Source organism: Mesoplodon bidens, assembly GCF_964165515.1.
Source record: "Mesoplodon bidens genome assembly, chromosome: 13".
Taxonomy (NCBI): Eukaryota; Metazoa; Chordata; class Mammalia; order Artiodactyla; family Ziphiidae; genus Mesoplodon; species Mesoplodon bidens.
The window spans coordinates 31,265,614-31,291,269 of record NC_138169.1 but is presented as its reverse complement, the minus strand read 5'-3'; the positions used below and the strand labels follow the sequence as shown (position 1 = coordinate 31,291,269).

General features: G+C 47.8%; 1 protein-coding gene across 6 annotated transcripts in view; it reads left to right on the top strand.

Annotated features, from left to right (window-relative positions):
- Positions 1 to 1,114: 1,114 nt before the first annotated feature.
- MTCL1 (microtubule crosslinking factor 1) overlaps positions 1,115 to 25,656 on the top strand; it is a 126,528-nt gene continuing 101,986 nt past the window's right edge. For 3 of the 6 annotated variants that reach the window (XM_081252448.1, XM_081252447.1, XM_081252446.1), the window contains exons 1-3: positions 1,116 to 2,617; positions 12,379 to 12,603; positions 14,013 to 14,171. In XM_081252448.1, coding sequence (XP_081108574.1) covers positions 1,562 to 2,617; positions 12,379 to 12,603; positions 14,013 to 14,171 — 1,440 coding nt within the window. In that variant the 5' untranslated portion in view covers positions 1,116 to 1,561. Of the gene's footprint in view, positions 2,618 to 12,378; positions 12,604 to 14,012; positions 14,172 to 25,656 lie in introns of all 6 variants that reach the window. The other 3 variants (XM_081252451.1, XM_081252449.1, XM_081252450.1) reach the window with 3 other exon arrangements.

The following is a 25,656-nucleotide window of genomic DNA, read 5'->3' as shown; positions in this document are numbered from 1 at the left end:
TGAGCTTAACAAAGGTGTTTTAGCTTAAAGCTCGTTTCCTGGGAGGTGGGGTTACCAGAGATGGGCGGGTCATTATGTATAATTTAAGCTTATAGGTAACATCCCTTTAGTGATTAATTTGTAATAGGACACGAAGTTTCTTTTCTATAACAATCCAACACCTGGGACAAAAGCTGCACTCAGTGGTATAGAACAGCACTTTACAGCTTACACAGTGTTTTCTCATCCTTGCTGATTCACGCCCCACACTCAGGTGGAGGTATTTTCTAATTTTACAGAGGCTTGAAAAGGTCAGTGAGCCAGGTTAGAATCTCCAGTGGTCGAAGCGGCGCTCAAGCTCCGGGTTCTCCGTGGGGACAGCATGTAGGACTGAACACTGCACAGGCTCGGGTATGGGTCCCAGCCAGCGTGCACTGGCTGCGGCACTGACTTCACCTCCCGCACCCATGTCCTCATCCTTCAAAAAGACAGAAGTAATCTGTAGTCGGGTTTCTTATGAGGATGAAATGAAACAATGCCGCTGCCCGAGCTGCTGGAGTGTCTAACAGGGCCTGGCTCGCAGCCGACACTAAATGTGAGTTCCCTTTCTGACGCCAAGCTTGGCGAGATGCTTTTCCTACTCCGACAGCGGCTCCTCCTCTGAGCTCCAGAGGCCACTGGGGTGCTAACTCTGGAGCCCCGTGCGCCTTTGGACCCGATAGGTAGCTGCGTCGGGTCCCAGCACTCCTTAAAGGAGGGTGAGGACTTCGGCCCTGAGGGAAAGGACGGCGGGGCGGAACTAAGGGGCCGTGGGAGGCCGGCCTGGATGCGGGGGCCTGTGGGGCGGCGTTGTTCCGCGGAGGGGACGCCGGCGCCCCGAGAGTGCACCCTGCAGAGGGGCCCAGGCACCCTCCCGGAACTCCGGCTTCCCGCCACCCCGGGGGTTAGCGCCCGCCCCCCAGCTCACCTCTGCCCCTTCGCCCTCCCTCCCCAGCTCCCGTACTGCCTCCCCGGCCTCGAAAAGCACGAGGGTCCCAGGGCGGAGAGGGCCGGGGGCCACAGCCGGCGCGCAGTCCGGGAGCGCAGCCCCGCCCCCATCGTGGCGCCGGCTGGCGGGAGGCGGGACATGCGCACCGGGCGGCGGGCCCGCGCTGGGAGGGGGGCGCGGGCCCGAGCGGGCGGTGCTGCGGGGAGCGGGCTGGGCGGGGAGCGGGCTGGGCGGGGAGCGGGGCGCGGGAGCGGGGAGCGCGCCGCCAGCGCCGCTGCCGCTGGACTAGGGCGGGTGTGCGAGCCCGGCGCGCCGCGCGCAGGGGATGCGAGCAGCAGGGAGCCGCCGCGCCGCCGCGCCCGGAGAACGCGAGCGCGGGTGACCTCAGCCGGAGGAGAGCCGGGAGACGGAGGCCACGAGCCCCGCGGGGATCCTCGAGGCCGGGGTGCGGGGGACGGCGGCGGCGCGGGAGTGCGGGGAGCACGCCGGGCGGGGCTGGCGGACAGTGATGAGCGGGCGCGCGGGGAGGCTGCACGCCGCCGCCGCCCGGAGCATCCGCCGCCTGAGCTGCTGCTCGCGGCCCGGGCCCCGGCCATGGAGACGCTGAATGGCCCCGCGGCCGGCGGCGCCCCGGATGCGAAGCCGCAGCCGCCCGGCCAGCACCACCGCCACCACCACCTCCACCCGCTGGCCGAGCGGAGGCGGCTGCACCGCGCGCCCTCGCCCGCCAGACCATTTCTCAAGGACCTACACGGCCGGCCCGCGGCCCCCGGCCCGGCCCCGGCCGCCCCTTCCTCGGGCCGAGCCCCGGCGCCCGCCGCTCCGCGCTCGCCCAGCCTCACGGGCAAGGCGCCGCCCTCGCCGGGGCCCCCGGCCGCGCCCGGCCGCCTCTCCCGGCGCAGCGGCGGCGCCCCCGGCGCGAAGGACAAGCCGCCGCCGGGCGCCGGGGCCAGAGCAGCGGGCGGCGCCAAGGCCGCTCCGGGCCCCAGGAGGGCGGCTCGCGCGGCGCCCGCCGAGCCGCTGCCCCGGGTCGGGAAGCCGCCGCCCGGGGCCGAGCCGCCGCCCGCCGCTGCCAAGGGCCGCAAAGCCAAACGCGGCTCCGGGGTGGTCCCCGCCCGCGCCTCCGGGCCCCGGGTCCCCATCGTCCCGGTCCCCGCCGTGATCCTCCCCGTGACTTCCGCGGCCGGCTCCCCGGCCCCCGGCTCGCGCATCAGCCATACCGACAGCAGCTCCGATCTCTCCGACTGTCCCTCCGACCCCTTGTCCGACGAGCAGCGCCTGATCCCCGCCGCCAGCAGCGACGCCGAGTCCGGCACGGGCTCCAGCGACCGGGAACCCCTGCGGGGAACCCCCACGACGAGCCCCGCGGCTCGGGGGGCGCCTCCGGGCAGCCCCGAGCCCCCCGCGCTCCTCGCCGCGCCCCCCGCCGCTTGCCTCTGGGGTCGGAGCAGCCCGAGCGGAGTCCCCGCGGGGTCCCCGGGGCCTGGCGTGGCGGAGGATGCCGGGGGGTGCGCTCCGCCGGAGCGAACGGCCCCCGGGAACCCCAAGGAGCACGGCCCGGGCGAGCAGCCCCGGCTGGTACCGGCGGTGGCGGAGGAGGAGCTGCTGCGGGAGATGGAGGAACTGCGCTCGGAGAACGACTATCTCAAGGTGCGCAGCCCGCCCCGACGCCGGTGGCTCGGAGGCGACCCCACGTCTGGGTGCGGGCTGGAACCCGCGAGCCCCGCCTCCTGGTCCCTAAAGTGCTTTCTCTTGATGCCGTTCACTTTCCTGCGCCCCGCACACACCGGGCGCTGGGAACTGGAGCCAAAACTTCTGGAAGGAGCAGCAAGACCTGTGGGTCCGGGCTGCTTCTCAACCCACTTAGCTTGTTTCTAGAAGTCTTGCTGCTTTCCGCGGATGTTTCTGCCCCTGTTGATGCTGTGTTGATTATAGAGTGTCGGCTCTGATCACTTTTTGGATGTGCAGCCGACCCCCAGACCCCTATCGTGTGGGAGCGGGTTTTCCCCGGCCGAAGGGCTCTGGGCTGGGCTCCATGGGAGGAGAGTGGGGTTCGGAGGGTGTGGTGGCCCAGGCTGCAGACCCAGTTACAGAAAGCCGGGCGCCCTCCGTGTCTCCCCCGGGGCTCACAGAGCAGACAGAGGGCCTCGGCGTTTTCAGTGATAAACCTGCAGTTCAGGAGTCTCTTGAGTGCGGCCTGAGTGGAGGGACCACTGTGTCCTGCTGGCCGGTCTTTTTTTTTTTTTTTTTTTTTTGCGGTATGTGGGCCTCTCACTGTTGTGGCCTCTCCCGTTGCGGAGCACAGGCTCCGGACGCACAGGCCCAGCGGCCATGGCTCACGGGCCCAGCCGCTCCGCGGCATGTGGGATCTTCCCGGACCGGGGCACGAACCCGTGTCCCCTGCATCGGCAGGCGGACTCTCAACCACTGCGCCACCAGGGAAGCCCTGGCCGGTCTTTTGTAAGCGTCCACCAGCTGGGTTTTCCGTGTCAGGAGAGGCCACTTGATGCCCTGCTCACGCCGGGGCACTTTCGAGGGAATTGCAGCCTCTGCGTCCTATCCGAGCACTTGGCGGCGGGGCCCGCTCTAAGGGGCTTCTGGGTCCTGTGAGCTTTGGGGCGCAAGTCTGACTCCATCTTTTCCAGGAGGAGGAGGGCTGGCGCTGCAGGAAAGAGGATTTAGGCAGTGTTGGGGGTGGGGGTAGGTCACCTGAAAGTAAGGAGGGCTGTCCTGAAAGCAATTGTTTTAATTTATTGTGATACGCAGGTTGGTAAATAGCTTCACCTGGTAAATAGCTCCACGGTGTAAATCTCCTATTTCTGTTAAGATAGTTAAATATGTTTTCTCCGAAACCTCCTTTATCAGTGGGTTTTGTGATTCGCCCTGTGTCCTCAGCAAATGCTGACAGTCCCTGATGGAGGCCAAGTGTTGGCTGGTGGGACCAAGGATGTGAGCTTTTAAGGTGCTTGTTGGTGAAGTGTGCAGTTCAAACTGGGATCAGAGCAGTGAACTGCTGAGTATTCCTAAACCCCAGCTGCAGAAGCTGCTCTAACCCACTGAGCCCAGTGGTTATTTTATCCTGTTCAAAGAGGCAGAGGAGGAGAGTGGTGGGGAAATAGAGCAGATGGAGACTTGGAGTGAGACGTTTCAAATAGTACATTTGCTTTTTTTTTTTTTTAATATTTATTTATTTTTGGCTGCGTTGGGTCTTCGTTGCTGCATGTGAACTTTCTCTAGTTGTGGCGAGCGGGGGCTACTCTTCGTTGTGGTGCTTGGGCTTCTCATTGCAGTGGCTTCTCTTGTTGTGGAACATGGGCTCTAGGCGCATGGGCTCAGTAGTTGTGGCGTCCAGGCTCAGTAGTTCTGGCTCGCGGGCTCTAGAGCGCAGGCTCAGTAGTTGTGGTTCACCGGCTTAGTTGCTTCTTAGTATGTGGGATCTTCCCGGACCAGGGCACAAACCCGTGTCCCCTGCATTGGCTCCCTGAGGACAAGAAAGATATCTTATTGAATTTTGTAGCCTCATCTCTTAGCCTAATCTCTGACCCACAACGTTTCTGATTGAATGATGTTTATCCAAATCATGACAGCTAAGTCACAGAAAATTAAGGTTTTTAAAATTTAAAGTTTTAAAAATTTTTTTGAAGAAAAGAGGTTTCTCATTACATCTTTGATCTTAAGGTAGGCAGTCATTTCGGGGTTCATTCCTAGATGACTGGTTATTTGCTTTATTTTTTCATGTTAGATTCTCAGTGAAGGAAATAGGTGTCTGACCCTGGCACCTAATCTGATGTATTTGATATTTTAGTGAATCTCACAGCAACATAGGGTATCATTGTTATATTTATCATAACCCCAATTTCACAGACAAGGATGCTGAGAGCTGAGAAAACTTAGTGACTTGCCCAAGGTCATCCAGCTAGTAAGCGATGCAGCTTGTATTTTCCCTGCCCCCAGACCTCTGTTCTTTCCCTGCTCCAGGCTGCAACCCTATTTCCATGAAGGCTCCTTTTCTGAGCCCACACTTGCCTTAGAGTTTTTTATTAGCTCAAAATGTTCCCAGTGTTTAGCTTTCCTAGGGGCCCTCTTTTTAGGTGAAAGGGCCACCAAGAACACCTCTCCACTAGCCTGTGGACAAATGGTCCCATAAACACCACTGGCAATGTTTAATTTGTGGAAAATGTCAGTTGCCATTTCCTGTGGAGAAAAGGTCACGGCCGACCATTTATGATGCCTGAATCCATCTCCCAGCCTTTCCTCCGACAGCAGGAGAGAAGCGGAGATAGAAGAGGTCTGCGGAGGCTAGGAAGTCAGAAGAATGATCACAAACACATGTGTGAGTTACATGACTGGCCATTCAACAGCTTAAATGGCAGTAGTTCAATGTGGGAAAGAAAGACAACAACCCTGCTAGACTTTTCTAAAGGTCAGCGAGCCCGCCCACTTGTGCAAAATGGGGCTGGGAGCATCAGTGACCTCATGGGCAATGACTTTTGCTGTAGGCCTGCCTTTGCACGTGAGGTTTAGAGCGTGTGCATTATAAGCCCAAACGTCTCTTTTTGTTGCTCTTGTTCTCACTGGTACTTTTTTTTGATGGTAGATAAAAGCGAGTCCTTGACCTACTGCTTTCTTAGGGAATGCTGCATGGAACTCTCGCGATTAGAAAGGAGACTCCACCCAGAAATTTTACTTTGATATATTCTGGAGGATGGTGACCACAAGTATTACAAGCTTTCCTGAGTCACTTCTGTCACCATTACTGTATAAGACGGTTTCTGAGCTAGAATGACCTAAGAGTAATCCAAGCAGAAAACTAAGGCCTCAAAACTGTAGGAGGATGTGTTACGGATCAGGAAATTCGAGGGGAATTCTCTTGGTTTTTACCAGCCTGCTGTATTTTCTTAAAAATCAACTGTCAACAGAGAAGTGCCCCCTTCTGTTGTGTGGAGCTGTACGGGGCCATCCCTGACCCTGCTTCCCTACTGTCATCACAGGGCAGCGTGGTGACTAGATGATGAGAAGTGCATAATGACTCAATCCAGGTAGCTGGCTTTTTGTCTGAAAGCACGGTCAGAAAAGCACTCTCGGCCCTTGACCGCTGATGAACTCGCATGTATTCGGAAGGCTTCAGGAATTAAGGTGTGAGATTGAGTTCAGTTCTCGAAAGACATTTGCTGCTTTCTCAGACCAGACCCAGGCACGTCTTAGTGATGAGGGCGTCCATGAAACACTGCTGGAGTGTTCCTTGCCTGTGCGTTTTTGCCCGATTGCTCCAAGACAATCAGACAAGCCCTAGAGCTCATTGTGGACATATTAATTATGTTCTCTGTTTTCACAGGCTTTTCTGGAGGGTTTAATCGCTTTGAGTTTATTGGCCTATTTTGAAAATGCTTCTCGAGTTACTGGGGATGCTCGCACGACACCATTTCCCCTGCCCTCCAATAGTGTACCCCAAAGTGCCCGTGTCCTGCGGGGCCTGCAAGGTCAGTGGGGGAAGGTCTGCTGAGTTGGCTCTGCCTTTTCAGTTACTTCAGAAGAATTATTTCTGGTTAAAACAAAAGTCAGCACTAGCTACAGAGCAGGTACTATGGGATTCTGGGAGAGGAGTGATTTCTTAGGGAGACCGCCGGTGAGGCCATTTGGGTTGAGAGGTTGCAGTGCATCAGCGCCGATCCAGCCTCACCATCCTGCGTCTCACTTGGAGTCTTTGGAGTTTCAAGGTCTGAAAGGATTTGGTTAAATCTGCCCGCTCAGAGTCCAGATGCTCAGCCGCCTGGAAAGGGTGGAGGTGGGGTGGACACTGAGGCAAGAATAAACAGTTCTGAGCATAAAGCGCTTCAGCCCCTCCCTCCCTCCCCGGCCCCTGGCCCTCCTCCCTTCTTCTGGAAGGTTAAAGCAGACAGTATCCCTATTCTTTCCTGACCTTCTGCTTTCCACACCCACTCTTTATTCAGCCTTCAAAGCGGCTGTAATCACCTTAGGTGGCAAGATCATGTAGACCAGGGAACCCAGCGCCGTCGCTGCTGGATGAACTGTGCTTGGTAAACAATGGGAGGGTCCCTGAGCCTTCTGAGTGTCAGCTGGGACTCTGCAGAGAACAGTTCCATTGTCCGGAGGGAAGCGAAGTGGATTCATTGTATATTACAACAGAGGATAAGGTCTGTAACTCCCAGAAGAGGGAATTATTGCAACAGTAGCCAGCTGACTGCTCTCACTGTCTAAGTTGGGTCTATTTAGAGAGGGGTGATTAAAAGAGGACTAGTTATTGATTTCAGGTTGTTTAAAGGCGATTAAGATCTGATAAGATTGTCAGTATAATCAAGAGTTTTCACCGCTTTTACCATGTGGATTTGGTTTTTATATTGGTGGATAAAACTATCTGCAAAGAGGTTTTCGTTGAAATTTTAATCTTGGTTTATTCTAGTGCACACATGGTACCTCATTATTTCTCGAATTTGATATGTGTCAAATAGATGTAAAATAACGCTTGATTTGTTATCTGCAGGCAAAGGGGGGTAGTTGGGGAACTTCCCACTACATCAAGGTTTCATTTTACATACAAAATTTGAAAAGTATATTTAGTTAAAACTAAATTAGCTTTTCCATATGATAATGATCTAACATTTGAGTATCTGACAGACCTGATGTTAATTCAATATAAAACTTGATTAAGGGCAATTTTTTCTTAATATCTGTATTAAAAAGCAACAGCAATTTTCCACTTTTACTTACTGTGTGTAAATGTTGTCTGCCAGAAACATATGTTCTGCTTGACTTGGTTTTTTTTTTTAAGCATTTAAATGGCAGACATCTTTAAGGTTCTTTAATGTTTTCTAAATTAGAGCATGCTGTTGGAAAATTAATGTAATGTTAGTTTGAAAATCACTCTCATCATGACCCGAATCTGAATAATCACAGTTTTGGCTTTGTCAAGTGTCTGCTGCCAGCTTACGTGGTTCATAATTCGCTTTTCTTAGAACTTCTTTTCATTGAACCTGAAAATTGCTTTTTTCAAGGCTCTATGAAAAGAGCTGAAACCCTGGCCTCGTACCATCTCTGCCACAGGCTAGTGTTGGGAAGCATTTAAACTTTTAGAATTTCAATGTCCTCATTTTAAAAACGGAGGTATTGATACCTTTTCTGCATATTATAATGCTTTCGTGAGGACCAAGTGTGAAAATAAGTATACCTGCACACTGACAATGTCAAGTTCTAAACGTTAGCTTGTTTTTATTATTTTACACCGACGGTGGACTTTTAAAAATATGATTTAAAGCTCATTGTTTCATTTGTCCTGGTTGTTGCAGATAATTTCTAGCACTTACTGGAAAGAGCATGTGTGTGGAACCAGACAACCTGGGTTTGTAGCTGGGCTTCCATTTATTAGCTGAGAGGATCTGGATGTGTTTACCAGCTTGGGTTTGGCCTCCTTGTCTGTCAAATGGGGGTCGTGTGTCCCTGGCAGGGTTATTGTAGGCTTAGTAATGAAGGTAAAGTGCTTAATAAAGGATGCCTTCTGTTCTACAGATTTAGATAAAATGAGGTACAAAAGCAATGATTCAAATACATGCAATTATGGTCTCTCCCTAATTTTCTTTTCAATGCAACTAATGTTAGTGATTATTTATGCCAAAAAATATTAGCTGTTTACATGTGGCCTACTCGGTGATCTGGAGGTATGGGTTTGTCTAGCCCTGGAACAGACTTTTTCAGCCTGCAGCAGGGGTGTAGGCGTCCGTAGGACATAGCCAGCATTTAACATTGGGCCAATGAGGGCCTCCCCCAACCCCATGCCACCCCCATTACGAAGTCTGAAAACCAGAGAACATTTTTTACCTGGAAGTCGTATCGTATGTCTTTTTATGGCTATGTCACATTTTAAAACTCGTATTTGAATAATAGATCATTTCAGGCATTAATGACTTGAGAAGCTTTCTAGAAGGAAAAGCAATCATAAACAGTTCCTTCCATAAACGGAATGCCCAGCACCACTGGATATTTGTATGTGTACATACATATAGTGATTATTGCCTGTATTGAACTATTTTTTATTAGTTACCCAGTGTAACAGTTAACTTTTAACTGTATTCAGACGTGTATAGAGGTGAGACTTTTTCTCAAAGTCAGATCAGATTCACAGATGGGATCTGAGTGAAGCTTGACCTTGATTTTGAAGATTCAGGGCTAACTCTCTACTCTTTATGGGAGGATGGCATGCACAGGCCTGTTTTGAAGCTTGCAGCCAGTAGTTGGTCTCCTCCAGCTTGGTTTGGGTCAAGGGCACAGCTTCCATGGCTCAGTGCAGGGATTGGGCATCAGGAACAACCTCTTTGCTGCAGGTTGAAAGGACCTTCCTGAAATAGGTGGGTTCTCCAGGCACCTGAAGAGCCCAGCCTGTCCATTCTCTTCATGAATGTTCCAGTGACCGGCCTCTGTGCTCAGCCCAGTAACTCCCAGTGCCCACAAATTTTCCTACCAGGAACAAGATTGATAGGAAGAGATCTCCACGAAGAAAAAAACAGCAGTGAAACTTGCGTATACATCATAACATTTTCAACATTAAGATTTACCTTTCTTAAGACACATGAGAACATCTTATATTTTTAATGAGGCTGTCATCACTGGTACAGAAATTCTGTAAGAACACTTAGCAGATGAGAACAAAAACATTTTATTCATTTGACTACTAGGAATGTTGGTAAAGCTTTCCTCTTTAACATCCGTTCTCCTTGGTGGTCTGTTGAAACAGGCTCCACTTGGAGTCATGGTCAACTGAGTAGGTAATGCTCTTGGTCAAGTGGTGTGGACAGAGGGGGAGAACCTACAGACTGGGGCTTGGGGGAATGAGGTGCCACATCTGTGCCCTTTCCCGTATAGGTGATGGCTGCACACAGGTGGGGTTGGCTGGACACTTGTTTTCACCCGGTTGGCACCAGTCTGTCTTTTTCCACAAAGTTTCCCAATTCGTTTGTTACGCTTCTTGGACCTAATCTTACCCAGGGTAAGATACTCTTCAGGAGATTCCTTTCTAGTAAATTTCTTGTCTACCTGAGGCTCTGGTGTTGGGAAGCTCTTGTTCTTTATTGTAAATAAATCCCTGGTTTTAAGAATAAATGCAGGATTAGCAAGGGTGGTCAGACTCCAGGAACAAACTGAATAGGGTGAGAGCTGACAAGTTAGGGTGTCCACGTTTGGGAGAGTTTTTCCCTTGAGCCTCAGTATTAATTGAGCAAAACAAATGGGAATGGGGAATTCCCTGGCGGTCCAGTGGTTAGGACTCCTAATGTTCACTGCTGAGGGACCGGAGAACTAAGATCCCACAAGCTGCGTGGTGTGGCAAAAAAAAAAAAAAAGGATGAACGAGTGTACCCTAATCTGGAGGCATTTATGCCATCAATTATCAAACTAATCAAGACAGTTCTAGAATGCTTTTTTATTTTTAGAAGATGTTGGGGGTAGGAGTTTATTAATTAATTTATTTTTGCTGTGTTGGGTCTTCGTTTCTGTGCGAGGGCTATCTCTAGTTGTGGCAAGTGGGGGCCACTCTTCATCGCGGTGCGCGGGCCTCTCACTATCGCAGCCTCTCTTGTTGCGGAGTGCAGGCTCCAGACGCGCAGGCTCAGTAGTTGTGGCTCACGGGCCCAGCCGCTCCATGGCATGTGGGATCCTCCCAGACCAGGGCTTGAACCCATATCCCCTGCTAATGCAGGCAGATTCTCAACCACTGCGCCACCAGGGAAGCCCTAGAATGCTTTCCTTAATCTCCTGCCTTCCAAATTGCTCCTGTTGAAGTCTTTATAATAGAATTTATATCTCATCACATGCTGCAGCTGTGTCTATGGGTTTGGGAAGAATTTTCCTAGGACCAGACTACAAGACTGGAACAAAGCCATGTGCGGGGATGTCTGGTTTGGGTCCTGTTTAGGATTTGGTCTTTCTAGGTGTTGACCGAGGTTCATGGGTAGTCATTCCACAAATATTTATTGAGGGCCTGCCATGTGGCTCACACTGCCCTGGACACTGGGAGACACCAGGTGTCTGCCCTCCTGGCGCTTACCTTCCTGGGTGGGTGACAGATGATGAACAGGAAGAAACACAGATAGCCTTAGGCTGCGGTAGGAGGTGGCGGGGAGGGGCAGGGCCTGGACTAGAGACGGGGTGGGGGGGTGGGGAGTGGCAGGGGGTGGCATTGTGTGCCTTCCAAGTTGTGTGACCATGTGACTGTGTGCTCCGCAAAGAGCTGGGGAGGAAGGGGAGGCCATAACAGGTGAAAGGCCTCCAGGTGCCTGGACCCTGTGGAAGCAGCAGGGTGGCAGGGAAGGAGGGGGTCGCATGCAGGCGCTGGGGAGGACCTGGAAGAACTTTCTCTGTGTGATGCGGAGCCCCCTGGAGGGCATGAGTAGGGGGAGGAGGTCTGAGTAACTTATGAAAAGGGTAAGTCTGGGTGGAGCCTGGGCTATAGAGGGGAAGCGGGGCACCCGGGTGATGGGCTTCCCTGTGGCTCTCTCCAGAGGGATGGAGGTGGGAGAGCCGCAGGTATTTGGACTTTTAGCTGACGGCACTGCGTTGGCTGTGGCCTGGCACGCGGCGGGGAGGGAGCCGAGAGTAACTCCTGGGTTTCTCCTGCACCCGCGTGTCTCCATGTTGACACCAGAGCGGAGTGGAGATGGGAAATGCAGGGCGGGCGAATGGGAAAAAAACAGCGCACAAGGTTTTATCTTTTTTTTTTTTTAACATCTTTATTGGAGTATAATTGCTTTCAGTGGTGTGTTAGTTTCTGCTGTATAACAAAGTACATCAGCTATACGTATACATACATCCCCATATCTCCTCCCTCTTGCGTCTCCCTCCTACTCTCCCTATCCCACCCCTCTAGGTGGTCACAAAGCACTGAGCTGATCTCCCGGTTTTATCTTTAGAATCATGAGTCAAGACAGAATTTTAGGGACATTTGCGGGTATGTTGATTCCCAGACAATTCACAGTTATGACCCCACTAAAGTCTGTGTTCTTTGCAGGCAGTGTCTGTCTTACTGCCTAGATTGTGTCTTAGAGATGCGGGTTTAGGTCAGCGTTTGGTTTGAATCTAAAGGTTTAATTATCTGCAGAGATGACTTCGTTTATGGTGATGATTATGTAAGGAAAGATTGGGAGCAGGGTAAATGCTGAGAGCCTGCAATGAATAAATCCATGCTCGTTTTTGGCTTCTGGATCCATAAGATCTGAACAGATATCTGGTGATAATTGTCTTGCGTGAGAATTTCCAGAGTCCCTGTGTCGTATCACACAGTTGTGGCCAGAAGCCGACAGGTAACAGTGCAGAAAGTTCACAGTATTGCAGAGTAGGGGTGGATGGACGACTCCATCCTTACTGATGGACCTGGCTTCTCAATCTCCTCTGTCTGGCTTGTGTAGGATGAGTTGGATGAACTCCGTGCTGAAATGGAAGAAATGAGAGACAGTTACTTAGAGGAAGATGTTTACCAGCTGCAGGAACTTCGGCGGGAACTGGACCGCGCCAATAAAAACTGCCGAATCCTGCAGTACCGCCTCAGGAAGGCTGAGCAGAAGAGCCTGAAGGTGGCAGAGACCGGGCAGGTGGATGGCGAGCTCATCCGAAGTCTGGAGCAGGACTTAAAGGTGAGTGAGCGGGGTGGATGGGACATGCCTTCCCCAAAGGAGCTGCTGGGAGTTTCTGTACAATTCCACAGATTTGCCTAGATTGTGTCTTAGAGATACAGGTTTCTGTACCATTTCTGTACAGTTTCAGACCTGAAACGCAACCCTCAGAACCCACTTACACGACGTTCTGTTAGTGTTTCTCTCTTTCAGCAGAATTCAGCTTAAACCTTCTTCATTCACGTGATGGTTTATAAGGTGTGTGTAGCCATATGGCTTTGGACCAAGACTTAAATCCCTCATATGAACTGGAATCTTAACCACCACCACCCCAAAAAAGAAAAGAAATTATAGTAATAGATGGTCAATAAAAAAAGAATTAATACCTGCCCATTGATCTGACCATTCTTTAGAAATTGTGCAGAAACTCCTTCTACCGATCTGGAATATTTTAAAGATGGATTATCAATTCAGTTATAGTCAAAGACCAGTTTTAAAAGTTGATCATAGTCACTTAACTTTTTTTTTTTTTGGTTATTCAAGTTTCTAGGATGCAGAAAACCTGCAAGTACCATAACCCAAGTAAGACTTGTCGTGGTGATTTAACTGAAAGAGAAATAGGATCATAACTAATTGTCTAAAGTGTCTTTGAGAATCGTTGGTGGAAGTAGCAATGAGGTGAAGAAATCCCAGACTTTATTCCATTTGTCCTCTCCACCATGGCTTCTCTCCTGCCCCAATTTTCAAGTCATTTATCTAGAGATGAATTATGTATAATGTCCTCCTTATTGGACGAGTCCTTAGGAAATCTCATTTAGCCTTTCATTATGATAACAGGAAAGAATCTTTGTAACTCTATCAAATTTATAAACCACTAACAAAATGTCATTCAATGTGATAAAAAGGTGATTTATATTTCTCTCACAAAAATCTCCTTCCGTATTTCCTTTTAGAAAGTAAAAATGTTTAACTGCCTTTAGCATTCAAATATTTTACCAGAGTAGACAATTTAAAACTTGACTACATGAAACATCTACTGCATACAGAATTACTTCATTTGTTTTTCTTAAGCCGGTAGGTTTTATATAATTTTGGGGAACAGAAATGTTTATTTTTTTGATGATGATGGTGATGATTTTTAACTTGTCATTTAAAGCATGTGCTCCTGGGATATTGATATTCTAGAAGGAGCAGGGCCTTGCAAAGTGGCCTTTAATCCAGATGAATGTCATATTTTCCCTTAATGTGGATTTCATGTTTCAAACTAATACTTTCCTCCTTTAAAACTAGGCTTGTTAATATTGCCAGGATCTTTGCTCTTTGGTGTAATATAATATTCCTTAATGATTCTGCCTCTGAAGTTGTTTGGAGGTACCCTTAGCACACAGAAAGCTTCCCATCCTGATGACAGTCTCCGTGGGTTGATGCAGGTGGCCAAAGATGTGTCGGTCAGGTTGCACCATGAACTTGAAACTGTGGAGGAAAAGAGAGCTAAAGTTGAAGATGAGAATGAAACTCTACGACAGCAGATGATTGAAGTGGAAATATCCAAACAGGCCCTCCAAAACGAGCTGGAGAGACTGAAGGAGGTAAATCAGACATGGACGGGGATTTGCCCCTTGGGTTGAATTGTGAGGGACTTGGGACTCCAAGTGTCCTATTCTTTCTTACCATGGTCTAAGGCAGGGGTCGGCCAGCAACGGTTTGTATGGCCTGGGAACTAAGAATGGTTTTTACATTTTTCATCGCGTTGTTGGGGGGGAAAAAAGAACCACACAGAAAATAAACCTAAAAAAGCAAAGATGATGATGTGTGACAGAGGCTGTCTTGCTTGCAAAGCCTGAAATGTTTGCTCTCTGGCCCTTTATGGAAAAGGCTTGTTGAACCCTGCTCTAAAGCTATTTTTTATAATTTCCATGCCGATGAGCTGGCCGTTAATTCCCTTTATGGGTCCAAGCGAGGTATATTATTACTAGAATACAAAATAAGGTGGTAACATTTTTCTCGAGAGGCTTCTCTTCCAGTGAGCTGGAAAATACATTACGCTTGTTCATTACCCTGTGTCAGCAGATGATGGGTGTGTGCTGCCTGTGTCTGTTATTCAGCCAATATGATTTATTTATTTATTTAACATCTTTATTGGAATATAATTGCTTTACAATGATATGTTAGTTTCTGCTTTATAACAAAGTAAATCAGCTATACATATACATATATCCCCATATCTCCTCCCTCTTGCATCTCCCTCCCACCCTCCCTATCCCACCCCTTTAGGTGGTCACAAAGCCCTGAGCTGATCTCCCTGTGCTATGAGGCTGCTTCCCACTAGCTATCTATTTTACGTTTGGTAGTGTATATATGTCCATGCCACTCTCTGACTTTGTCACAGCTTACCCTTCCCCCTCCCCATATCCTCAAGTCCATTCTCTAGTAGGTCTGTGTCTTTATTCCTGTCTTAACCCTAGGTTCTTCATGACATTTTTTTTTTCTTAGATTCCATATATATGTGTTAGCATATGGTATTTGTTTTTCTCTTTCTGACTTACTTCACTCTGTTTGACAGACTCTAGGTCCATCCACCTCACTACAGATAACTCAATTTCGTTTCTTTTTATGGCTGAGTAATATTCCATTGTATATATTGCCACATCTTCTTTATCCATTCATCTGTCGATGGACACTTAAGTTGCTTCCATGTCCTGGCTATTGTAAATAGAGCTGCAATGAACATTGTGGTACATGACTCTTTTTGAATTATGGTTTTCTCAGGGTATATGCCCAGTAGTGGGATTGCTGGGTCATATGGTAGTTCTACTTTTACTGTTTTAAGGAACCTCCATACTGTTCTCCATAGTGGCTGTATCAGTTTAAGTTCCCACCAACAGTGCAAGAGGGTTCCCTTTTTTTAAAAATAAATTTATTTATTTTAGGCTGTGTTGGGTCTCTGTTGCTGTGCACGGGCTTTCTCTAGTTGTGGCGAGTGGAGGCTACTCTTTGCGGTGCATGGGCTTCTCACTGCGGTGGCCTTTCTTGTTTTGGAGCACGGGCTCTAGGCACGCGGGCCTCAGTAGTCGCAGCACATGGGCTCAGCCGTTGTGGCTCACAGGCTCTAGAACGCAGGATCAGTAGTGTGGCACACAGAGTCAGCCGCTCTGCGGCATGTGGGATCTTCCCAGACCAGGGCTCAAACCCGTGTCCCCTGCATTGGCAGGCAGACTTCTAACCACTGCGCCACCAGGGAAGCCCGAGGGTTCCCTTTTTTCCACACCCTCTCCAGCATTTATTGTTTGTAGATTTTTTTTTTTTTGCGGTACGCGGGCCTCTCACTGTTGTGGCCTCTCCCGTTGTGGAGCACAGGCTCCGGACGCGCAGGCCCAGCGGCCATGACTCACGGGCCTAGGACTGGGACACGAATCCGTGTCCCCTGCGTCGGCAGGCGGACTCAACCACTGCACCACCAGGGAAGCCCATGTTTGTAGATTTTTTGATGATGGCCATTCTGACCTGTGTGAGGTGATACCTCATTATGGTTTTGATTTGAATTTCTCTAATGATTAGTGATGTTGAGCATCCTTTCATGTGTTTGTTGGCCATCTGTATATCTTCTTTGGAGAAATGTCTGTTTAGGTCTTCTGCCCATTTTTGGATTGGGTTGTTTGTTTTTTGATACTGAGCTGCATGAGCTGCTTGTAAATTTTGGAGATTAATCCTTTGTCAGTTGCTTCATTTGCAAATATTTTCTCCCATTCTGAGGGTTGTCTTTTCATCTTGTTTATGGTTTCCTTTGCTGTGAAAAAGCTTTGAAGTTTCATTAGGTCCCATTTGTTTATTTTTGTTTTTATTTCCATTTCTCTAGAAGGTGGGTCAAAAAAGATCTTGCTGTGATTTATATCATAGAGTGTTCTGCCTATGTTTTCCTCTGTTTTATAGTGTCTGGCCTTACATTTAGGTCTTTAATCCATTTTGAGTTTATTTTTGTACATGGTGTTAGGGAGTGTTCTAATTTCATTCTTTCACATGTAGCTGTCCAGTTTTCCCAGCACCACTTATTAAAGAGGCTGTCTTTTCTCCATTGTATATCCTTTCCCCCTTTATCAAAAATAAGGTGACCCTATGTTCGTGGGTTTATTTCTGGGCTTTCTATCCTGTTCCATTGATCTTTATTTCTGTTTTTGTGCCAGTACCATACTGTCTGGATTACTGTAGCTTTGTAGTATACTGTGAAGTCCGGGTGCCTGATTCCTCCAGCTCTGTTTTTCTTTCTCAAGATTGCTTTGGCTATTCGGGGTCTTTTGTGTTTCCATACAAATTGTGAAATTTTTTGTTCTAGTCTGTGAAAAATGCCATTGGTAGTTTGATAGGGATTGCATTGAATCTGCAGATTGCTTTGGGTAGTATAGTCATTTTCACAGTGTTGATTCTTCTAATCCAAGAACATTGTATATTTCTCCATCTCTTTGTATCATCTTTAATTTCTTTCATCAGTATCTTATAATTTTCTGCATACAGGTCTTTTGTCTCCTTAGGTAGGTTTATTCCTAGGTATTTTATTCTTTTTGTTGCAGTGGTAAATGGAAGTGTGTTCCCTTAATCTCTCTTTCAGATTTTTCATCATTAGTGTATAGGAATGGAAGAGATTTCTGTGCATTAATTTTGTATCATGCTACTTTACCAAATTCATTGATTACCTCTAGTAGTTTTCTGGTAGAGTCTTTAGGATTCTCTGTGTATAGTATCATGTCATCTGCAAACAGTGACAGCTTTACTTCTTTTCTGATTTGGATTCCTTTTTTCTTTTTCTTCAACTGCTGTGGCTAAAACTTCCAAAACTATGTTGAATTATAGTGGTGAGAGTGGGCAACCTTGTCTTGTTTCTGATCTTAGTGGAAATGGTTTGTTTTTCACCATTGAGAATGATGTAGCCAATATGATTTAAACACAGATTTCTTTAAAATTTTAAGGAGCCAATGTGTTCTAGCAAAGCAGTCTAGACAATGCATACGTATTTTTTTTCATTTGCTACAGTAATGCAAATCCTGCTTTGTTGTTGATTTCCATTATAAGATTAAAGCTGAATGTTCTCTTGGAAAATATCCTGCCTATTGATGAAGTTAAAAACTGTTGGTGAGGGCTTTAAGATGATGGCTAAAGCCAGTGTGTTACCTGCCAACAGCCTCACTTAGCACTTCATGGTTCCTTTGGATTTGTTTCCTGATTCAGCCAGTCCTTGGTCATCCGTCCATCTGCCCTTCCACCCACACTTCACTCAGGCCCTGACTGGGCCCTGGGGGAAGCGAATGGCAGCACAGGTGCTGCCCTCAAGCTGTTTACTGATCCGACACCTTATGGATTTGGGTAAATTCTGCGTATGTCGCCACTTCCGTGAAAGTGCTGCGTGTTCTATTTCTTCGTCCCTCGTCACTCTCCCCTTTGTGAATACTCTGTGGGTTCTTTCTGGGTCACTGGGGGTGCCTGTAGCAGTGCCTGCCCTCGGGGGACATCGGGGACTCACCGGGTGAGTGGCGGATGAAAATGAGAGCGTGGAGCCGTGCCGAGCTTCGCGGCGGAGGAGGGGGAACCTGGGCAGGTTTGTCCTGGTGGGTGACCCTCCTCTGGTTGTGATCACACCTCTACACTTACGCGTTCTAATAACTTACTTCCCTCTTTTCCCTTTGGTCCGAGTTTGCCATGAGGCAGGCCGTAATGGTTCCTTTTCTCAAAATTTCCGGTTTGAGCCTGACCTTAAGGGTACAGACAACAACTTTGAAGTATATTTTATAAATTTTATATGCGTGCTCGTTTTTGATTAAATAGGTAACTTATGCATAGCATACGTAAGTAAATACATGTGTTGAAAGCGAGCAGGGATTCTTTTGCACACATTCAAATGGATTTGTGAAGGACCTGGCATCAGGTCACAAAAAGCTCTTTGGGGTGAGAAATGATCACTGACATTGCAGGCCCAGGCTGGCTGTGAGGAAGGGGTGGGGCGCTGGCCCCTCCCTTTCTTTACAGCTTAAAATTACTCAGAAGGATCGCTCACTTGGGACACAATCATAGTATTTTATCTCCAGAGTCACAGTCAGACTGGTGGGGCTGCATATTGACACCAAACTTTTCAACGAAGCATGAAACTGAGAGTCTGAGGAGGGTCGTATGCTGGTGGACCGTCTGGAAGCAGAGAAGGATGAACCAGCCACACAGGGTTCAGAGGTGGCAGAGGAGATGCTTATCAGAGAATTCGAGCTGGGGTCTCCGTGAATGGGCCCTTTGTAGCAAAGCCAGAGCATACTTTCTTGTGGGTTTCGCTCTAGAGGGAGGATAATGTTTTCTCTGTCCTGAGCCGTAGTGGTTATTGTTCACCTCTGAAGTCTGGTAAGTGGACGATGTGCCACATTCTGAGAAAGGCCAGGGCAGTTTGTGCGTGTGTCTCCACGACAGGCGTGGTTGCAGATGTGTCTGTGCCCCTCGGAGGACAGTCACACGGTGCATCTCTGTGCCCCTCGGCTCTGTCGCTGGGGCTTCTCTCTGCAGCTGCAGATTGTGCTTTCAGCGGCCTGGTGGCCTCCTCCAGGGTGGGTTTCTGGTCACCCTTCAAACTCAGACTGTCCAGGTACAGACTTGTCACCTTTGCCCCCACCTGTACCTTTTTTTGTCTTTCCCAGCTGTGTTAATGGTGCCACTGTCCTTGTAGTCACTCCGGCTTAAGCGATGGCAATTATCCTTACCCCTCCTTCTCCCCACCCTCAATTGCCTGCTGCTCTGCTTTCACCGTCTTAGAAGTTCTTTCTCACTGGTACATGCTACATGGACGAACCTCGAAAATACACCAAGTGAAAGAAGGCAGACATATTGTGTGAGTCCATTTATAGGAAATGTTCAAACAGGTAAATCCGTAGACAGAAAGCAGCTTAGTGGTTTTCAGGGACCAGGGGAGGGACGAAAGAGACTGGCTGGGGTTTCCTTTTGGGGTGATGACAGTGTTTTGGAACTGGATGGAGGTGGTGGCTGCACAGCATCGTGAATGTACTAAATGCCACTGGATTGTACACTTTAAAATGGTTAATTTTAACCTCTTAAACATTTTGACTTTATCCACGCTTTCGCTCACCTCTCAAATGAGTATTTGAGGGCAGACACTCTGTGGTCACCACATTAAAGGATGCAGTACTTCTAGTCGTTCCGTTTTCTGTTTTACCTTCTGTATTCCCCAAATCTGACCGTGGCTTAAACAAACAAACTTGCCTTGGGCCGGATTGTCTAGCCCTTTAGCAAGACACAGAGGTCCTTTCCTGCCTGGCCCATCCCTGTCTCCCAGCTGGCGTTCCCACCCCTTGGCAGGAAACCCTGCAGTGAACTAAAAGGCAGTTGAGAAGGATGAGAAGAGACGGGCCCTCTGGTCCTCTTGAACTTGTAGAGGTGTGTCTTGGAAAAGTCGCTTTCTCCACAGACAGATGAGACGCTTAAAGAAGGCTGATAGTATTAACCCCTCTGGAATTGTCCCTTCTGGTTAACAGCTTCCTTGATGGCTGGCTTCCTGTGCTGTTCACGCCATGTCCATGCACCCAAACCCCCATATACCACTTCACTTGTGCAAAGCTCAAATTTTTTGCCCTTTTTGGGGGGTGTATATTTCTTCTAGTACTCTCTCTATGGTGGAATATCTCAAAAGGTTGAAAACAGTTAACCTTAATTTAGTTTCAACTTCCTGAAGATTGCCCAAATGCTTTCACTCAACTGTATTTCTTTCGTTCTACCAAAAGGTTTTTTAAGTACATACTAGACACAAATAATAACTAACCAAGTTAGCTGACACTTGCAAGGGACAGAGGCGTGTTTTAGATCACTCGTGGGAACTAGGGTTAGTGAATGGAGACACAGGAACCAACTAGCTGTCAGATAGCTCTTGGGAGACATCCTTCGTCACCATGCAGGACATGATACTGATTCCCTGGGTTTGGTTGAGACTCCTTTTGTGCCAAGTAAATGATCAGATTTTGTAACTGTTCTTTGAGTACTTCAGAGGAATTGTATATGCTGCAGTTTTTGGGTGAAGATGTTGAATCCATTAGATTGAAGACTTTAAAACTTCAACTATAACTTGTAGCAGGAAGGACATTTTATACCACCACTGAATAAACAAATGGAAAGGTTTCACAAAAATGCTTATTTTTTTGCCGTATAGGATACGTTCTGATATTTTCAGTTCTATTTTTTTTTGATGGTTGTAAGTTTAATCCATTACTAGATTGCCACAATTTGGAAAAAAAAAAGTATCAGATCATTTGTTAATTGTGGTGTTCAAATTTTCTATATCCTTTATAGTTTTGTTTTGTCTGCTAAATACATCTCTTTAAGATGAAGATGTGTTAAAATCACCCATTATAATTCTACATTTAAATTTTCTTCTTGTAATCTGTCACTTTGCTTTTTAGATTTTGAATATGAATGCATAAAGATTTAGAACTTTTTTTTTTTTTTGCTGTATGCGGGCCTCTCACTGTTGTGGCCTCTCCCGTTGCGGAGCACAGGCTCCGGATGCGCAGGCCCAACGGCCATGGCTCACGGGCCCGGCCATGGCTCACGGGCCCAACCGCTCCGCGGCATGTGGGATCCTCCCAGACCGGGGCACGAACCCGTGTCCCCTGCATCGGCAGGCGGACTCTCAACCACTGCGCCACCAGGGAAGCCCAAGATTTAGAACTTTTTTTGTGATGAGTTGTTGCCTTTATCATTTGATAATGACCTCTTTATTCTGATGTCTTGCTTTTTGCTGTAAGTTCTATTTTTGCTACACCATTATGTTTTAGGTGTATTTCTTCTGAATGAACTATAGCTACCTTTAAAAAAATGGAATCTGGGAATCTTTTTTTAACTTGTGAATTTAATCCAGTTACATTTATTATGGTTATTAATGTGTTTGAATTTATTTCTGTCGTTGTATTTTATGCTCTCTATATTCCATGCCCTTTTTTTTTTTTTTTTTTTTTTTTTGCTGTACACGGGCCTCTCACTGTTGTGGCCTCTCCCGTTGCGGAGCATAGGCTCTGGACGCGCGGGCTCAGCGGCCACGGCTCACAGGCCCAGCCGCTCCACGGCATGTGGGATCTTCCCGGACCGGGGCACGAACCCTCGTCCCCTGCACTGGCAGGCAGATTCTTAACCACTGTGCCACCAGGGAAACCCGACCTTTTCTTTTTTTAACATCTTTATTGGAGTATAATTTCTTTACAATGATATGTTAGTTCCTGCTTTATAACAAAGTGAACCAGCTATACATATACATATAGCCCCGTATCTCCTCCCTCTTGCATCTCTATCCCACCCTCCATGCCTTTTCTTTGTTTCTTTTTTCTATTTATTTTTTTTAAGATTTTTTTTTGATGACCATTTTTAAAGCCTTTACTGAATTTGTTACAATATTACTTCAGTTTCATGTTTTGTTTTTTTGGCCACAAGGCATGTGGGATCTTAGCTCCCCAGCCAGGGATCAAACCCACACATGGTCCCCTGCATAGGACCACTGGACTGCCAGGCAAATTCCTCTATTTTTTTTTTTTTTTTTTTTTCTTTTTGCGGTATGCGGGCCTCTCACTGTTGTGGCCTCTCCCGTTGCGGAGCACAGGCTCCGGATGCGCAGGCCCAGCGGCCATGGCTCACGGGCCCAGCCGCTCCGCGGCATATGGGATCCTCCCAGACCGGGGCACGAACCCGTATCCCCTGCATCGGCAGGCGGACTCTCAACCACTGCGCCACCAGGGAGGCCCTCCTCTATTTTTTAATGTTGATTTCTCTCTGAGTTTTTAATTCCTGTGTTCTCTCTCTTGGTTAGGAAGTTATACATTCTATTACTATTATTTTAATGATCACTCTTACGTTTTTAACATGCATGTTTCTCAATGTCTAAAACTAATCACTATATTCTTTCCCTGAGTAATACAAGCATCTTAGAAAGCTTCAACTCCAACTCCTTGCATACTATTGTTACCCAGTTACTATTTCAGTTTCATCTTTTTAAAATCATCTCCCCACCTAAGCTGACTAATTTCATAGCTAATTCTTATTTAGATTCATTTGCACATTTTCCAGTCTGTTATCACTGCTTCTTGAGTGTTGCTCCTTCCTTCTGAGTTCAGTTTCCTTCTCGCTGATCTATTAATACATCTTTCAGTGGTTTATTTCAGTAAATGATATTGTCTAAAATACTTTTATTTCATACTCAGTCTTGAAAGATATTTAGTTGGGCATAGAATTCTAACACTTTGACGATAGTATTTTTATTATCTTTTGGCTCTATTTTGCTTATCAAGAGGTCTGCTGTTAGATAATTCTCATTTTTGTAGTTAATCTCTTTACTTCCTGGTTACTTTTATGCTTTTTTCTGTGTGTTTGGTATTCTGTAGTTTGAATCAAATGTATCTAGATTTATTTTTATTTTGCTCAACACTCATTGCCAATCTGAGTTTTTGTCTTTCATAAACTCTGAAAAATTCTCACTCGTTGAATAGTCTTCTGTAGCGAAACTATGTCTTTGAATCATGTTTCTTCCCCATCCTCTGTATTTCTGCTAGAATTCCTGTTAGTCTTATGTGGGCCTTATGTTGGCCATTCTTATTCCATCTGCCATCTCACTTACCTGTTCTTTTTTTTTTTTTTTAAGATATTTTTATCTCTGTGCTACATTCTGGATAATTTCTTGTCCAAGTTACTAATTCTCTTCTTTACAAGAGAATTAGTTTTATTCATCCACTAACTTTTCATTTCTAGAAGTTTTAAAAAGTTGCTTGTTCTTTTTCATAGTTTCTTCTTTCTTCATCATCTCATAGTTCTTTTTAAATCTTTAAACATTTTAAAGTCAGTCTTTTTCAGTTTTGTTGAGTTCTTGGTATTACTAAGCCTTCAGTTTGTCTGATCTGGTGACTCTTACAGTGGATTTTATTACAAGTCCTTCTTAGTAGGAATTCCATGAAGTTTGTCGAAATGTCCTCTTAGGGAGCTTTTGTGTTGGTCTTTTCTGGAAGCCTTGGTGGTATCACTGGTCCAAATACAGTCCTTAATTTTTGGCTTGTGGAGTTGTGTATCAAATGGGTGTCAGTTGGACACTGAACTTGTGTAGGCCTAGGGTATTTTCATATTTCAAAGGAGATTTTTTTCCACCACCCAGTGTCCTGAGCAGAAGCTTACTCTCCCCTCCTCGAGTGATTTTTAGTTTACTTTCTGTGGGGGTGCATCTCTGCAATGGGTTGCCTTGGTGCATTGATTGAAGCCTCTTCTTACACCCCTGGCCTATTTCTGGTAACTCCCACCATCCCCTCCTGCCCCCCTTAATACATACCCTTGTGCTCATGGCTCTGGTTTCCAATCCCTTAGGCACTGTGGACATTAGGGAATTTTCCTTCTTTGTGTGTGTGAGTTCAGCTGTGTAAAAATTTTTGCTTGTTATATTTTCTCTAGCATTCCTAGCTGTTTACTGGGGGCGGGGCTCACGATAGCTCCCTGTGCCGTGTTGCCAAAACAGGATGTGGCCCTTCTTGGGCCCCAGAGTAACCCCGTGTGTCCTCTGTCTCCTGACCCAGCACTTCATCCCTGCCTCTTTCTGTGGCTCCCCGACCCCCGATGACCTCAGAGCCTTTCCTTTTCATGGCTTCTCCACGTTGTGCCTCCTCCTCACTGTCTTCTCTTGGGGTGGCTGCTGTAGCCTGAATGTCTGTGTTGCCTCCAGATTCATGTTAAATCCTAATCCCCAATTAGATGCTATGAGGAGGTGGAGCCTGTGGGAGGTGATTAGGTCATGAGGGCGGAGCCTCTCCCACTTCACAAGGATTAGTGTCCCCCTAAGAGGGACCCCATACAAGCACCCTCATTCCATCCATCATGTGAGGACACACTGGGACCTGGCCGTCTATGAACCAGGAAGCGGGTCCTCACCAGACAAGGAATCTGCCATCATCTTGATCTTAGATTTCTCAGCCTCCAGGACTGTGGGAAATGATGTCTGTTCTTTAAGCCCCCCAGTCTCTGGTATTTTGTCAGAGCAGCCTGAATGAATTAAGACAGTCTTTTTTCTCACCCAGTGGGTGAGGACTTTTTTCTGTGTGTCATTATATTCAAACTATCAGGTGTCCATAATGTCTGGAAACAAAGGTGTACAAACATAGTAAAGGGTTTTATTGCTGTCATTCTACACTTTAATAGCACTGTCTGTGATTTCAGAGTTTATGGTCCCCCTTGTAAGAAAAAGATGTGTGTGGGTGAGTCGGTGTGAAGCATGTATGGGCAGAGTCCTCATGCCTGGGCACCTCCCGGACCCTGACCAGGTTGTCATCGGCCGCCGCGGAGTCACTCAGGCCTCGGCCCTGGCCGGTCAGCAGTGGACAGAAGGACGGGCAGGCTGGGTGGACGAGGCAGCCGTCCTATGTGGGAGCCTGGCGGGCTCTGTGGGCGCCTCAGGGAACACGCAGCACCTGCTCTACTTTGCTGACCTGAGTTTGGAGGGAGGGTGGCAAGCTAGAGAGCAGGATGGGGAGAGCATTCCGGTGGCCTGAGTGGTCTGTTATGTGCCTGCTAACTTAATAACGAGGTGACATGGGATGGAGTGGAAGCAGGAAGAACTGGAGGTGTCTGGTTAAGTCCTTTTCCCAAACGCTGCAACATGAGTCTGGGGTGTGTGTGTACGTGTGCATATTCGTGTGTGTGCATGTGCATGCAGTGTCAACACAGGGATCTGGAGGGAAACGGCCTTTGTGTGTCCTGCCCACACCCCGAGGGCAGGGGTACGATTGGACTAGAGCCCCATCAACCAAGGGAATGATCCCCAAGGCCGGGAGATGCAGAGCTCAGGGACCTGGAGGGTGAGGAGCAGGGCAGGAAGCACAGGAGGCATTGGCAGGAAACAGCTTTAAATGCTTCAGCCATGGGGCTTCCCTGGTGGCGCAGTGGTTGAGAATCCAACTGCCAGTGCAGGGGACACGGGTTCGATCCCTGGTCCGGGAAGATCCCACATGCCGCGGAACAGCTAAGCCCGTGTGCCACAACTACTGAGCCTTTGCTCTAGAGCCCGCGAGCCACAACTAC